This window comes from Chrysemys picta, chromosome 4, assembly GCF_011386835.1.
Source record: "Chrysemys picta bellii isolate R12L10 chromosome 4, ASM1138683v2, whole genome shotgun sequence".
Lineage (NCBI taxonomy): Eukaryota > Metazoa > Chordata > Testudines > Emydidae > Chrysemys > Chrysemys picta.
Window position 1 is genome coordinate 27610771 of NC_088794.1, and position 16454 is coordinate 27627224.

Consider the following 16454-nt stretch of genomic DNA (forward strand, 5'->3'; position numbering starts at 1 on the left):
AGGACCTTCTGCGTTCCCATGGCTCATTGCTGCTCTCCAGCCCCAACAGCGGTTCCTAAATCTCTCTAGTAGCAGCCTTCAGCCGCACATGTCCATAGATTCAAGTTTTGTGGATCATGCCCCCTCCCAGTCTTGTGCTACATCTAGGAATCTTGCCTTAATCCATCCCTGTATGCAACTAGGCACCCACACAAACACCCTCCCCCTTCTGCACCAGCAGGCAGCCAAACACTGTACACATGGACACCTTCCCCCACTCCACCTCCCCTCCAGAGACTTTTTATCACAAAACATGCAAACAAACAAGCTATCTTGGACAAACGGCTGGGAAGCTTTTATCCATAAAGGGCAGGTGCTCAGCCTGGCGAAACGTGGCCAGAGTTTCAAAGGGGCAGACGCAGTGCAAACCAGGTGGATTCGGAGGAATGATGAGTACATTCACCCACTGTCGCTCTCCGCTGCAGAAGGCTGCCTTGCCACCTGCTGGACTGCAGAGGGAAAGGACAGTGGTGGGGAAAGGGCACAAAGAATAGGCAAATACTTCCCTGGTGTAACTCCACAGCAGGCAATGGAGTTACAACAGTGATGAATCTGGGCTGTTAAAAACTAATGCAGCCCACAGGGCCCCTCTAACTCATGCTGAGAGAGGAAAGAAAGGTTATATGTGTATTATCATAGGAGCACAGTCATGGACCAGGACCCAACTGCACTAGGTACTATACAAATCCTGAACAAAACCACACATTCCCCATCCCAAAGAGCTCACACACACACTAAGACAAACAGGGACGGCTCCAGAGTTTTTGCCGCCCCAAGCAGCCCCCCCCACCTCCCCGCCCCCCGCCACAGAAAAAAAAAAAAAAGCTGCGATCGTGATCTGCGGCACTTCGGCGGGAGGTCCTTCGCTCCGAGTGAGAGTGAGGGACCCACTGCCGAATTGCCACTGAAGAGCCAGACATGCCGCCCCTCTCCGGTGTGGCCTCCCCAAACACCTGCTTGGTAAGCTGGTGCCTGGAGCCGACCCTGAAGACAAGAGCGAACAGAAGGGTACAGACAGATGAAGGAGTACAAGTGAACAACGAGACAATGTTGGTCAGCATGACAGACAGTGCTCTCTGCATACCAACAGTGTAGGTCTTGTTAAGGTTTTGTAGACATCCCAGCAAAGGCGAGTTTTAAGGAAGACTTGAAGGAGGATAATGGGGGAGCTTTGTGGATGTTGATGGGGAGCGTCTCTCAAGCATGAGGGACAACATTAGGGGAAGCACAAAAGTGCTTGCTTGAAAATGCAATAAGTGGGCGATGGAGGCTGGCATCCTGGACTGATTTTTATTTTATTTTTTCTTTGCTGCTTGGGGCGGCAAAAAAGCTGGAGCCAGCCCTGATGAGGAGGTGTCAATTCCAGGAGAGGCAAAACTGCTTCTGTAATGAGCCAGCCACTCCCAGTCCCTATTCAAGCCCAAATTAATGGTGTTAAATTCACTTTTTCTAATAAATTAATGGAGATATCCCATCTCCTAGAACTGGAATCATCAAGTCCAGCCCCCTGCCTTCACTAGCAGGACCAAGTACTGATTTTGTCCCAGATCCCTAAGTGGCCCCCTCAAGGATTGAACTCACAACCTTGGGTTTAGCAGGCCAATGCTCAAACCACTGAGCTATCCCTCAATTCATTCCCTCCACCTGGGGAGGCAAACGGGCCCAGTCCCCTGTGATACAGCCTATCTCCCCAAAGGGACCAGCTACCCTGTGACACGAACACCCCAAAGAGCATACACCCTAAGGAGACAAAGAGGAACGGAGGCACAGAGAGGGGAAGCGACAAGCCCAAAGTCGCACAGCAGATCAGTGGCCAAGACTAGAACTGGGGTCTCAAGCCCATTCCAGTGCACTAATCCATAGGCCCATGCTTACTTCTCTTCTGCACGTATGCACCTGGTTCTTTACACTGGTGACTACGGTTCATTCACATTCCAAGGTTACTTATGCCCACCCTGGCAGGAAGAACCCTCTCTGGGGCACAGCAAACACGGTCTATGCCTGCTGGCTCCCTGCAGACTCTGAAAATGTGCCTAAAGCTGGAATGAAACCCAGACACGGTAGTGGCAGCAGGTAGCTGTTGTATGTGAAAGTGGGTGGGGAGAGAGACATCTCCAGGTGGGAATGGGCAGAGGCATCTCACAGAAAGCCAACTGTGAGGGCAAGGAAGACTTACTAGCCATGTAACCACATGCTTCCCGGGCCCCATCCCCTTAGTACCTCTCCTCTGTATTTACCCCCACACAGACAGGCTTTGTACTGTATAGAGATGGGGGAAGGGGTTCATTCATACTAGAGTTTATATGGGTGTGTGTGTGACTGTGTAGCTATATGAAGTTATGGGTGGATGTGCAAGAATGAGAAAGCACTGTCTACAAGTAGGAGCATGTATGATGGGGTGAGACTGTATGTTTGAGGGAGGAGTGGTTGTGTTTCTATGTAAAAGCACCTCAGTGGGTGTGTTCGTGTCTATTTGTAACCCTTCTGCCCCTCTGAGTTGGCAGCAACAAGGGCCGGGTTCAGTATCTAGGGGTTGCGTTTCAATAACGCAATGCAAATCCCGCTTGAGCCCTCACCCAGTGACCAGGGACAATTACATACCACCCCCTCGGGCGCCTTTAGGAGGCAATACTTCCCCTCCTGCAAGCACAGAGTCTGAGTGTAGCAAAAGCCTTTTAATAAAGGAGGGAAACAATGTGGCATTACGTTGGGGAAACACCACAAACAGGATTCATAACACAAACCATGAGCAAAAGACCCACCTCCAAGTAAGTTTGGCAGTGTCCTTTTCCCCTCAGGGTCTTAAGTCCAATCACCCCAAAGTCCAACAAGCCCAAAGTCTCTATCCCTGGTCAGTGCCGCCCCAGAGTTCAAAAGTTTATCTGCAGAGTTTTACCCCCCCCCCAAGCCTGGGCGGAAATGGGGGGGGGGCACACAGGATGCTAAGGGGCACCTTACGTGGTCCGAGGCCGACTGCCCCACCTCTCCGTGGAGTTCTGCTGCAGCCTTTACCACGAATGGCTTCGCTCTACCAGCCGCGCCGCGCCACTCCGCTCCTCCAGCCGTCCCCGCAAACTGCTCAGCTCTGCCAGCCGCTCCACTCCACCAGCCGTCCCATGAACCGCTCCAGCTGCCCCCGCAAATGGCTCAGCTCTGCTCCGCTCCACTCGCTGTTCCATGAGCCACTCTCACCGTCCCACAAACTGCTTGGCTCTACCAGCTACTTAGCAATATATCTTCAGGCTCCCCCACTTGTTAACACAGCACTCAGTGATCTCAGCTCAGCAATTTTAGCTTGTAGTAGGGGAGCCTCAGTGCTGGTGCACCATTTGCCCAAAGTGAATTCAGTTCAACAACTTCTTGCTAGACTCCTCATGGAAGCAAACTTAGCTCTGCTATTCAACAGTGGAGACGGGGGGAGGGGAGAGAGAGAGAGTACAATTGCTGTTCCAGGCTCTCAAAAGAGGCCCCATTCTATCAGGTACACCTACCCATCCCTAATCTCTCTTAAATCACTGGGTTTTGTAACCCATGCCCCTTGTCTAGCAAGTGCTACTTAGTTACTGGTGACTCCCTCTGTCATACAACAGTTCCACTGGCCTTGATTCACAGAATCACGGTAACAACACTTTATTCTTCTTGCCCCAATAACAGAGAAACTGGGGATCCCACACCAGCCAAAGTAACCACTTTCAGTTGTTGTTGTCCCAGGCTAGGCGGGTGGGTGTGCCCATGCAAACAAGATCAGCCCCTGAAGTTCTTTTCCACCCTTGCCATAATTCACCACCAGATGTCAGGGTAGAGCTTATCCTGACTCTGCTTACATATTGTTAGTGCATAGTGTGCTTTACATACAGGTATAGAGAGGAGCAGTGTGAATGTCTGGCTATTAGGGGGCTGCATAGGCTTGTTCATGTCTGGTCAGGTCACTGAGTTCTATTAGAGCTGGGTAAATAGCATAAAAAAGCCATATTTGAATGTTTAAATGACTTTGCTTCAAATATCTTTGTGCCTTTGTGTTTGCTTCCTATGCCTTTTCCAGCATCAAGTTCACCAGCAGGAATAGGCCTGGGCCTAGCGAGCTTGAACTGAACGCTGGAGGATGCTCACGAAAGCAAATCTTACAGTCACACTGATTTAGTCAGGGAATGGAAATATACCATGTGATCCCCTTTGTCCAATCAAATGGGCATAACTTAAATCTCAAATATTGCATATGCACAATGACTGGCTCACAGGGAGACCTACCGGTGACTGTCTGAAATCATCTGGGAAGTGATGTCACATAACAAATACATCCAAGACAATCAGAAGTGGCTCACAGACAAGACACACAGGAAAAGAGGCAACATGTGTCACATCCGTGCCTGGCTGAGAAGGCATCACCCAGCTCTAGTGAATGCCTAGCACAACGGGGCCCCATTCTTGGGTGGCCGTGAGGCACTACTGTAATCAACATGATTAAATGCCAGTGCTATTCTGAACAGCATCATTAGGTTGCTTCTCCTCCTGTGGTCTTATCTGACTGAAGAGAGCAGAGCCGAGCGGAGCAGAACCAAGCCAGGGGACTACTGACCGCTGTGTTGAGTTATGTAGCATAGGGCCTGCTTACTGACTCCTGAGTGCCCCCTAGTGGTTAGGGTTGCCTCTGTGGCCCTCCCACCTCTATTTTCCCTTCATCCAGGCCCCTTTAAGAACACAGTCACCAGTGACCTTCTAAGGCCTTGGCTACACTTGCAAGTTACAGCGTTGTAAAGCCACCCCCAGCACTGTAACTCACTCCTTGTCCACACTGGCAAGACATTTGCAGCGCTGTATCTCCGTGGTTGCAGTGCTGCATGTACTCCACGTCCCCAAGAGGAATAGCGTGTATTGCGCTGCCGCTGCAGCGCTGCGGCGCCAGTGTGGCCACCCAATGCGCTGTGTCTGGCCTCCAGAAGTATCCGGCAGTATCCCACAATGCCTGTTCTAGCCACTCTGGTCATCAGTTCAAACTGTACTGCCCTGGCCTCAGGTAACCAACCATGTAGGGTGACCAGACGTCCCGATTTTATCGGGACCGTCCCGATATTTCCTTGTTTGTCCCGCGTCCCGACCGACGTGCGGTCGGGCCAACCGGACAAACAAGGAAATGCCCCGAGCCTCGAGCCCGGAAGTGCTCGCGCCCCCCCCCCCCCCCGCCCCGACTCCGCCCCCTCCTCCCCCGATTGGCTCCCTCCCCGAATCCCCGCCTCTTCCCCGGGCTCACCATTCCCCCTCCCTCCGCAAGTGCTGGAGGGAGGCCCGGGAGACTCAGAGGCAGCGCGGGGCCGGGGTGAGTAACAGTCCGGCCTGGCCCAGTGCAGGCAGGACTCGGGTGGTTGGGAGAGGAGGGGGGCGACCCGCGGGGCCAGGCGACGGGGGAGGAAGCGGCCATGGCGCTCGGTGGCTCTGGCGCCCCCGAACCCCCCGAGCCGGGGCCTGCAGCAGCGCGTATGCTGGGCCCAGCCCCTGGCTAGGCACGTCTGGGCTGCCCAGCTGGTGCTATCGCGCGGTGGCCCCGGGGTGGAGGCATCGGCCGCCCAGCCCCATTCGTTCCCCTGCGGTACGGGGGGGCTGGGGCCTGCTGCCCCCACTCCGGGGCCGCCGCGCGATAGCACCAGCTGGGCAGCAGCCCAAATGCTGGCCAGGGGCTGGGCGCAGCGTGCGCGCTGCTGGGTCCCTGCAGCAGGCCCCGGCTCCGGGGGCGCCAGAGCCGCAGCCGTCAAGCGCCATGGCCGCTTCCTCCCCCGCGGCAGTGGGAGCTGCAGCAGCGGCTGCTCCCGAGTCCCGCTGCCCGGGGGGTAGAACAGCCGCCGCCTGGCCCCGCGGGCCGCCCCCCTCCTCGCCCTACCACCCGACTGAGTCCTGCCTGCAAGGGACCAGGCCGGACTCTCACTACCCCGGCCCCGCGCTTCCCCTGAGTCTCCCGGGCCTCCCTCCAGCACTTGCGGAGGAAGTTTGGTTTTTTTTTTTTTTTGGCCACGCCCCCCGCCACGCGCCCCCCCCACACACACACACCCCCCCCCCGCGTCCCGATATTTGTCTTTGGTGATCTGGTCACCCTACAACCATGTGACCCGCCCTTTACATTCCCCAGGAATTTTAAAAATCCCCTTCCTGTTAGCACTCCACGCCACGCCTGGCTGAGCAATCAGCGAATCTTTCCAGGTGACCATGCCTCCACGCTCCAAGCAAGCCCCAGTATGGAGCAATGGCGAGTTACTGGATCTCATCAGTGTTTGGGGGAGGAAGCTGTACAGTCCCAGCTGCGCTCCAGCCATAGGAATTACGATACCTTCGGGAAGGTATCAAAGGACATGATGGAAAGGGGCCATGACCGGGACGCCCTGCAGTGCAGGATTAAAGTGAAGGAGCTGCAGAGTGCCTACCGCAAAACCCGCAACGCAAATGGCCACTCAGGTGCTCCCCCCACGACCTGCCGATTCTACAAAGAGCTGGATGCGATACTTGGGGTTAACCCCACCTCCACTCCGAGCCCCACCATGGACACTTCAGAGCCAGTGTGGGGTCGGGGGAAGGAGGAGGAGGAGGAAGAAAACGGGAGTGAGGGTGTTGGGCCGGATGGAGACACCCCGGAATCCCTGGAGCCATGCAGCCAGGAGCTCTTCTCGAGCCAGGAGGAAGGTAGCCAGTCGCAGCGGCCGGTACTTGGTGGAGGACAAACAGAAGAGCAGGTTCCCGGTAAGTGGTTTTTTTTGGGGGGGAAGGAATTTTTTTGGTGCAGGCTCTTTGGGAGAAGAGGGTTAGGCATGCATGCCTAGATGCGGAATAGTGCATTGATGTGGTTTATCACATCGCGGTAATCAGCCTCGGTAATCTCCTCGAATGTCCCATCCAGAACGTGTGCAATGCGCTTGCGCAGGTTTATCGGGAGAGCCACCGTGGTCCTTGTCACAGCCAGGCTAACGTGTCTGCACCACTGTGCCGCGAGGGGCAGGGGGACCATTGCTGCACACAGGCAAGCTGCATATGGGCCAGGGTGGAAGCCGCATTGCAGTAGAAGACCCTCCCTTGCTTCCCAGGTCACCCTCAGCAGCAAGATATCGTCCAAGATAAACTCCTGTGGAAAATGTTGGGACAGTGTTCAGTGTAGGGACCCCCTGCAGTTGTTGGCTCTCCCCAAGGCACAGAAACCCAGAGGACAGTGCAGACCTGAAACAATCAGTCCCCCTTACTCACCATTTTGAGGCTCCCGTGGGATATGTGTGCTCTGTTTCGGATGGAAAAATTATGCTATTGTGTAGACCCTGTGTGTTTTCTACTCCTTAAGTGTGGGGGAAATCATTACTCTGTCTGGTATAAACAATGCTGCCTCTGTTAAATGTTGCATTTTGCCTATACAGCTGCATCAACCTTGAGACCTCAGCCGTCCCTCTTATTGCCTGCTCAGAGACTGCAAAGACTCAGGAAGAGACTGCGAAAAAGCAAAGAAGACATGCTGCAAGAAGTGATGTGGCAATCTATTAAAGAGAATGAGAAAGCACAGAACTGGAGGGAGAGAGAAAGCAGGATCCGCCAGGAAAACGCAGCGCACCGGCAGCAAAGCACGGAGCACCGGCAGCAAAGCACGGATCAGCTCATAAGCATCCTGGAGCGCCAAGCAGACGCTATCCAGGAGCTCGTAGCCATGCAGAAGGAGCAGTACCTCAAACGCAAACACCACGCCCTCCTACAGCCCTTGTCCCAAAACTCTTTCCCTTGTGCCCCACTGTCACCTCCAACCCACTTTCCCCAACTTCCGGGTTCTTCACGCCACCAGCTGCCTCCAACACCAGTATCTTCACCACCCAGCCCTGAAAACCACGACCCTTACCCTCTGCACTCAACCCTCATCACTATACAGTATAGCTATCCTGAAGTGCAGCACTCACTGCACAGCACACCAGACAGGACATACGTGAATCTGTGATTGTACCGTTCTCCACTCCACCCCCTTGTTTCTTTTCAATAAATTGATTTTTTGGCTTTGAAAACATTATTATTGCATAAAGTAAAAGACTCCTTAGCCCAGGAAATAAACAGGCACTGCAAGTCTGCTTAGCAAACACTGATTCCTAACTATTGGAATTACTGCACTTCACTCCCGTGCAGGGCACCAGATATCACTGCTGGTTTTCAGCCTCAAATTGCTCCCTCAAGGCATCCCTAATCCTTGCAGCCCCACGCTGGGCCCCTGTAATAGCCCTGCTCTCTGGCTGTGCAAATTCAGCCTCCAGGTGTTGAACCTCGGAGGTCCATGCCTGAGTGAAGCTTTCACCCTTCCCTTCACAAATATTATGGAGGGTACAGCACGCGGATATAACCGCGGGGATGCTGTTTTCAGCCAAGTCCAGCTTCCCATACAGAGATCGCCAGCAGCCCTTTAAACGGCCAAAAGCACACTCCACAGTCATTCGGCACTGGCTCAGCCTGTAGTTGAACTGTTCCTTGCTGCTGTCAAGGCTCCCTATGTAGGGTTTCATGAGCCACGGCATTAACAGGTAAGCGGGATCTCCAAGGATCACAATGGGCATTTCAACTTCCCCTACCATGATCTTCCGCTCTGGGAAAATAGTCCCAGCCCGCATCTTCTTGAACAGCCAAGTGTTCCGAAAGATGCGTGCGTCATGCACCTTTCCGGGTCAGCCTGTGTTAATGTCAATGAAATGCTCACGGTGATCCACAAGCGCCTGGAGAATCATAGAGAAATATCCCTTCCTATTAACATACTCAGATCCTAGGTGGGGTGGTGCCAGAATAGAAATGTGCGTCCCATCTATCGCCCCTCCACAGTTAGGGAACCCCATTTGTGCAAAGCCATCCACTATGTCCTGCACGTTACCCAGAGTCACGGTTCTTCTGAGTAGAATGCGATTAATGGCCTTGCAAACTTGCATCACCACAATTCCAACGGTCAACTTTCCCACTCCAAACTGGTTTGCGACCGACCAGTAGCTGTCTGGAGTTGCTAGCTTCCAGATTGCAATAGCCACCCGCTTCTCCACTGGCAGGGCAGCTCTCAATCTCGTGTCCTTGCACCGCAGAGTGGGGGTGAGCTCCTCACACAGTCTCATGAAAGTGGCTTTTCTCATCTGAAAGTTCTGCAGCCGCTGCTCGTCATCCCAGACTTCCATGACGATGTGATCCCACTACTCGGTGCTTGTTTCCCGAGCCCAAAAGTGGCGTTCCACAGTGCTGAGCATGTCCGTGAATGCCACAAGCAATTTTGTGTTGTACGTGTTACGTGGCTCGATAGCATCGTCGGACTCCTTACTCTCACTGTCACTTTGGATCTTAAGGAATAGTTCGACAGCCAAACGTGACATGGTGACAAGATAAGTCAGCATACGCCTCAGTAGTTTGGGCTCCATTTCCCGCAGGCAGATCACGCTGCACCGAAACCGTTGAAAGATGGCGCCAAAGGTGGACGGAAACAAAGGGATTTCTGGGATGCGAAGCGATGCATCACGGGGCGTTGGGACAGGATCCAGAATGCCCCGCACCCACGCCCCCTTCCCACAACCCACGGTGCCAGAATGGGAAGAGGTGCTCTGTGGGATAGCTGCCCATAATGCACTACTCCCAATGGCGCAGCAAATGCTGCAAATGTGGCCACGACAGTGCGCTGGGCAGCTGTCAGTGTGGACAGACTGCAGCGCTTTCCCTACTCAGCTGTACAAAGACAGGTTTAACTCACAGCGCTGTACATCTGCAAGTGTAGCCAAGGCCTAATTAAGCTCAAATCCTTCCATTCACTCATCCCCAGTTCTCCTCAGGCTGGCAACAGAGCTCAACAAATAGAACTCAAAAGCTTTTCAGTTCATCTTCCCTTTTTTAACTCCCCCTCACAGGCCTTACCTAGTTAGGACTCGGCAGGGGCCACATTTGCTCCTAGCATCTGCTGTTTCCACCACCTTCAGTTTCACACACTCTCCTGAACTCCCCAATTCAGTGCCAGACTTCCCACCACTAATGATCTCCACTACACTCTCTCAACCACACCCCTGCCTACAGCCTTTTATATTGGAATCACGGGATTCCTCTCAGGTGGGGCTCATCTTGCAATCAGGCCTAATGAAACCCTAGGCTCTCCAGCCAACTGCAAGCCACCCTGTTTCAGATGGAATTAAAATTGCTCCAAATTTGGAGTCAGTTATCTGACTGCCAAGCTGCTTGTTGTCCATTAGTAACTGGACGGACACACACATACATACATCTCTCTGCTCCTCCGGGGCACTGGGTCTCCCATGAAGTCCTGCATATGCAGAATGAGAATGTCTGTCTGGACAGTGGCTATGTTCACAGGCTTGTGGAGTGGGGCCAGTGGATTGACCATGAGATGGACCTGACTCCCCAGAGCATCAGCACCACCTGTTTTGTGGATGGAACAGACTGTTTCCAAGGCTCCACTAACCAGTGCTTCCCTATCCAGGCACACTGTGCCCTCAACTGCACAGGCCCTGTGCTCAGGCAAATGGCCAGAGCAAATGGGTCTCAGTGGGCTCAGTGACAACAGAAAGAACAGTATGCTAACAGTAGTAATAATGCAAATCTAGGTTCTGTGACTCTGTGAAAAGGGACCTGTGCTCTCTCCCCTGGAATGACCATAGGGAATACACCCCTGGCACTGAAATCTCTTCACTGCTGTCACTGTGTCTCTGGGCCATAGGGTATTTACTGCCATGTTTTCCCTGTCAGACGATCGCCATCTGGGTGGGGACAGGATAGAGTGCCCACCCTTCATCTGCTCCTTACCTGCCTGCAGCACTGGTGGATCTAGCTTCCTCCTAGAACAGCTGCAGCCAAACAGCATCACCTCCTTCGTGGATGGCAGCACAGCCTCGTGGCTGGCCAAGAAACTCTGCAACTTCACCCATGAGCTGGGCTGCTGGCTGGGAACCTGAAGTACTCTGATGCGGGGGGGTGCTCCCCTCCTGCCCTGCACTGAGAAGAAATCCCCCAATTCCTGCACCTTGACTAGGAACCCCTGTGCTCCCACTAACACATCTGATGTTTCCTGCTTTGTAGCAGGTAGGAGATGCTCAGGACAGCATGGTGGGATAGCAGTATACGTCCAGTTTGGCTGCTGTTCCAACCATAGGCGTGCACACGGGGTGTGCCGGGTGTGCCCCGGCACACCCTAATGCCCTGAGCTCCGGCTGGGAAGGCTGTTCCTCAGCTGTTTGCCAGGCAGGCTCAAATCAGCTGCTTCCTGCCTCTCTGCTCCAGCAGGGGCTGAGTGAGTCTCACACACACACACAAAAAAAGCCTAAGGGTTAGGTGTGGGTGGGAGTGTGGGGCTATCAGCAGCAGCCAGGGCCAGCTCCAGGCACCAGCTTTACAAGCAGGTGCTTGGGGCGGCCAAGGAAGGGGGGCGGCACCTGCGGCAATTCGGGGGCGGCAGGTCCCTCACTCCCCCTAGGAGCGAAGGACCTGCCGCTGAACTGCCGCCACCGATCGCGGCTTTTTTTTTTTTCCAATTGCCACCGGCGATCGCAGCTTTTTTTTTTTTTTTTTTTTGCTTGGGGTGGCAGAAATGCTGGAGCCGGCCCTGGCAGCAGCACAGCCAGCCCCTGCTTGCCTAGGGCTGCCCCGCACCTCTTGGGCTGATGGCCATGGGGTCCACGTGTATGGCTGCTCCCTGCCAGCCAGGCTCCACTCCGGCCACAGCAGGCAGCAGGTGACCCAAGGGAGCCCAGCTAGGCTAGGGCTGGGTGCAGTGGGAGAAGCTCCAGATACCGGCAGGAGCCATGCGGGGGTGGGGGAAGAGAAGCCCCAGACGGGGCTGGAGCCACGTGGGGGGAGGGAGTGGGGGTGGAGGAGAAGCCCGGACCCCGGCAGGAGCTGCCCAGAGGGAGAGGGGAGAAGAGGAGAAGCCCGGACCCCGGCAGGAGCTGCACTGGAGGGGGAGAAGCCCGGACCCTGGCAGAAGATTAGGTTGAAGTCCCCGTCTCGGGAGCCCCAGCCACCCTAGTGGCAAAAGTTGCAGGGCTGAAGCCCTGACCCCACTCTGTGTGGAGCTGGCCTGAGCCCCTCTGTCTCCCATCCCACCTGTAGAGCTGGGGCTGCATGCTTCTGCGGGGCAGTGTTTGGCTCCGCGGGGAGGCTAGGACCCTCATCTCATGGTAAGGGGTCCAGGGCCAGGGGGGTTGGATAAGGGGTGGGGGCAGTCAGGGGACAGGGAGCAAGGTGGGTTGGATGGGGGTGGGATCCCAGGGGGGGTGGTGGTTAGGGGCAGGGGGTCTCTGGAGGGGGCACTCAGGGAGGAGGGGGGGTTGGATGGGGCATGGGAGTCCCACGGTCTGTCAGGGGGCAGGAGGTGGATATGGGTCAGGGCAGTCAGGGGACAGGGACCATGAATGTCCTGAGGGGGGCAATTGGGGGGGGTCTTTGGAGGCGGTGGTCAGGGGACAAGGAGCTGGGGGGGTTGGATGAGTCAGGAGTTTTGGGGGGGTGTCAGGAGGCAGGGGTTGGAGAGGGGTTAGGGGAGGCAGGGAGCAGAGGGGGTTGTATGAGTCAGGAGTTCTGGGGGGGCCTGTCAGGGGGTGGGGAGCGGTTGGATAGGTGTGGCAGTCCTGGGGGTCTGTCTATGGGCAGGGATAAGGGTCAGGGCAGTCAGGGGACAAGGAGCAGGGAGGCTTAGATAGGGGGAGGGGTTCTGGGGGGGAGAGTCCCAGAAGGTGGTAGTCAGGGGACAAGGAGCAGAGGGGGTTGGGAGTTCTGAGGGGGGCAGTCAGGGGGCGGGAAGTAGGAGGGAGTGGATGGGGGCAGGACGGGGGTGGGGCTAGGGCAGGGTGAGGCTACCTGGGTGCACACCCTAATGAAATGGGCTGCGCACGCCTATGGTTCCAACACATGCTTTAAATTTTATTAGAGAATATTTAAAAAAAAATAAACGATACAGAAGATGTGAAGCGTTAGTTATTGGTCATTGGGGGTAACATGCAGAGTATAGGGGTATGTTGGTGTTTTGGGGCTGGGCAGCACACATAGTATATACACACTGGAATGTCCCCAATGAGGGGTGGGTAACCGGTGGACGGGATCAGGAGACAGTCAATAAACGGTGAGGGTCCACCACCCATACGGGAGGCAGAGACAGTCATGGGTATAAGCAAGCGGGCTGGGTAATGGGGATGGGGTGACCCTCCCGTGGCGGGATTCAGCTAGGTTTGGTGGGTTTAGGGCTCAGGGGATAGGGTCCAGCAGGGGGTGTGTGTGGGTGCACGAGGTCTCCCCTGCTCACTCTTGGTATTGGCGGTGGCCGGTGATGTGCTCGATGTAAATGTCCCGGGACCAACGGATAGTGTCCGAGACCATTAGGCGTCTCATGAGCCGCGCGTAATGACGGCCCACCCCACAGGTCCTCAGCACGTGTTCGTTACACGGGTCCCAGGCACCCAGGGCCCCAACGAGCAGAGCGTCGACGTGCACCTCATAGCCCTTAGTCCGCAGGGTGTCAGCCAGGGGGGCGTATTTTTCGAGCTTGCGGGCTCGGGCTTCGCGGAAGGCCGGGGTCCTGTTCTCGAACGGAATCGTTACGTCGACCAGGATGATCTTTTTCCCCACCTCGTCCGTGACGACGATGTCCGGGCGCAGCGGGCTGTCGGTGCCGGGGACGGCGCGGTTGACAGTGATCTCTCCCAGACGCGGGTTGATGGCCTTCACTAGACGGTCCTGGACGGCGTTGTGGCGTAGCTGCCAGGCTCTGGCATGGGGCTTGCAGCAGCATAGGACGTGGGGCAGGGTTTCATTGACGTACCCGCACTTCCTGCAGCGTTTGTCCCGGTTCCCGTGGCGGATGGCACCGTTGAGCGGGACGCAATTCAGCCGGGCGCGGTGAATGAACCGCCAGTCGGCGAACCGGGTGAAGCTGCCTGTGGGGAGGAAGTGGTTGCTGGAGTCCCACTTGCTGGTTACTTCGAAGACTTTACCCTGGTCCGGCTTTTTCTTCAGGGTGTCCACGTAGAGCGCGTGGACGGCGGCCTTCAGTGATCTCTCCAGCACGCCTCTGGCTCCGGGGGTGACGATGATGTTGTCCTCCGTTCCGACAGTCCCTTTTGGAATGAAAATTTCCCAAATTCTTTGTGATTCTGAAGTTTCTCCTCTTCCCGGCAATGTCCCTCTCCCACATGCTCCATTTGTGCTTCTAATTGGGATTCTCAAATGGCCTCTCTAATACAATGGCTGCCCTGTAAAAGACCTGTTTTGCATGCTCCACCCCATGGCTGTCCTAGGGGACCTCTCGGGGCACATTCTGAGTCTGTAACATGGGTGCCCCATGAAAGTCTTTCTTTCCTGGTTTTGGGCTGCCTTCTGTCCTCTAAGAGCCAATGCTCCCACCTGCTTTCTCCTTTCCAGTTTGGCTTTTCTGCTGGGTTTAGGGTGATCAGAGAGTGAGTGTGAAAAATCGGGACAGAGGGTGGGGGGTAATAGGAGCCTATATAAGAAAAAGTCCCAAATATTGGGACTGTCCCTATAAAATCGGGACATCTGGTCACCCTAGCTGGGTTCCATCTCCTCTTGCTAGCCCTGGCTAGGTGTCCCTCCACAGCATGTTTTGTTTCTGCCCCCAAAATGGGTGATTTAAGGTATGTCTACAGTACGAAATTAGGTCGAATTTATAGAAGCCGGTTTTATAGAAATCGGTTGTATACAGCCGATTGTGTGTGTCCACACATAAAATGCTCTAAGTGCTCTAGTCGGCGGACCGCTTCCACAGTAGCTAGCGTCAACTTCCGGAGCATTGCACTATGGGTAGCTATCCCACAGTTCCCGCAGTCTCCGCCGCCCATTGGAATTCTGGGTTGAAATCCCAGTGCCTGAATGATGCAAAACAGTGTCGCGGGGGGTTCTGGGTACATGTCGTCAGGCCCCTCCCCCTCCATCAGAGCACCGGCAGACAATAGATTCGCGCCTTTTTACCTGGGTTACCTGTGCAGACAACATACCACGGCAAGCATGGAGCCCGCTCGGATCAGCTCACCGTCACCATATGTCATCTGGGTGCCGGCAGACGTGGTACTGCATTGCTACACAGCAGCAGCTGCAGCTAACTGCCTTTTGGCAGTAGATGGTGCAGCATGACTGGTAGCTGTGGGGCTAGCAGCCGTATGGCTGCATTGCACCAGCCCTTTGCCTTTTGGTAGAAGATGGTATATTACGATTGGTATCCATCGTCATCGTACTGCAGAGGCTATCAGTCATGCTGCACCGTCGGCTGCCAGCTTAAGATGTAAAAAATAGATTTGTTCTGTATTCATTTGCTTCCCCTTCCTCCGTGAAATCAACAGCCTGCTAAACCCAGGGTTTTCAGTTTAATCTTTGGGGGGACCATTCTGTGTGACAGTTGTTTGTGTTTCTCCCTGATGCACAGCCACCTTTCTTGATTTTAATTCCCTGTACCTGTACGCCATGTCATCACTCGGCCCTCCCTCCCTCCCCTGGTCCATCAGATACTAGTTTCGCGCCTTTTTTCAGACCAGGCGCCATAGCTAGAACTGGGATCATGGAGCCCGCTCAGATCACCGTGGCAATTATGAGCACTATGAACACCACGTGCATTGTCCTGGAGTATATGCAGAGCCAGGACATTCCAAGGCGAAACCCGGACCAGCCAAGGAGGCGATTGCAGCGCGGCGAAGATAGAGTGGTGAGGAAATTGACATGGACATAGACCTCTCACAAGGCACAGGCCCCAGCAATGTGGAAATCATGGTGTTACTGGGGCAGGTTCATGCCGTGGAACGCCCGATTCTGGGCACGGGAAACAAGCACAGACTGGTGGGAGCGCATCGTCCTGCAGGTGTGGGACGATTCCCAGTGGCTGCGAAACTTTCGCATGCGTAAGGGCACTTTCATGGAACTTTGTGACTTGCTTTCCCCTGCCCTGAAGCGCCAGAATACCAGGATGAGAGCAGCCCTCACAGTTGAGAAGCGAGTGGCGATAGCCCTGTGGAAGCTTGTAACGCCAGACAGCTACCAGTCAGTCGGGAATCAATTTGCAGTGGGCAAATCTACTGTGGGGGCTGCTGTGATCCAAGTTGCCAGGGCAATGAAAGACCTGGTGATATCAAGGGTAGTGACTCTGGGCAACGTGCAGGCAATAGTGGATGGTTTTGCTGAAATGGGATTCCCAAACTGTGGTGGGGCCATAGACGGAACCCATATCCCTATCTTGTCACCGGAGCACCAAGCCACCGAGTACATAAACCGCAAGGGGTACTTTTCAATGCTGCTGCAAGCCCTGGTGGATCACAAGGGACGTTTCACCAACATCAACGCGGGATGGCCAGGAAAGGTACATGATGCTCGCGTCTTCAGGAACTCTGCTCTGTTTCGAAAGCTGAAGGAAGGGTCTTTCTTCCCGGACCAGAAAGTAACCGTTGGGGATG

The 16454-nt window shown here is 54.9% G+C and overlaps 1 protein-coding gene across 1 annotated transcript; it reads left to right on the top strand.

The window, feature by feature from the left end:
* The first annotated feature begins 6160 nt into the window (after nucleotides 1–6160).
* LOC135982723 (zinc finger protein with KRAB and SCAN domains 2-like) lies at nucleotides 6161–8036 on the top strand. Its single transcript, XM_065590923.1, has 2 exons — nucleotides 6161–6762; nucleotides 7425–8036. The coding sequence occupies exons 1-2, from the start codon at nucleotides 6264–6266 to the stop codon at nucleotides 7988–7990; spliced, it is 1065 nt and encodes a 354-aa protein (XP_065446995.1). The 5' UTR covers nucleotides 6161–6263; the 3' UTR covers nucleotides 7991–8036.
* Nucleotides 8037–16454: the final 8418 nt, after the last annotated feature.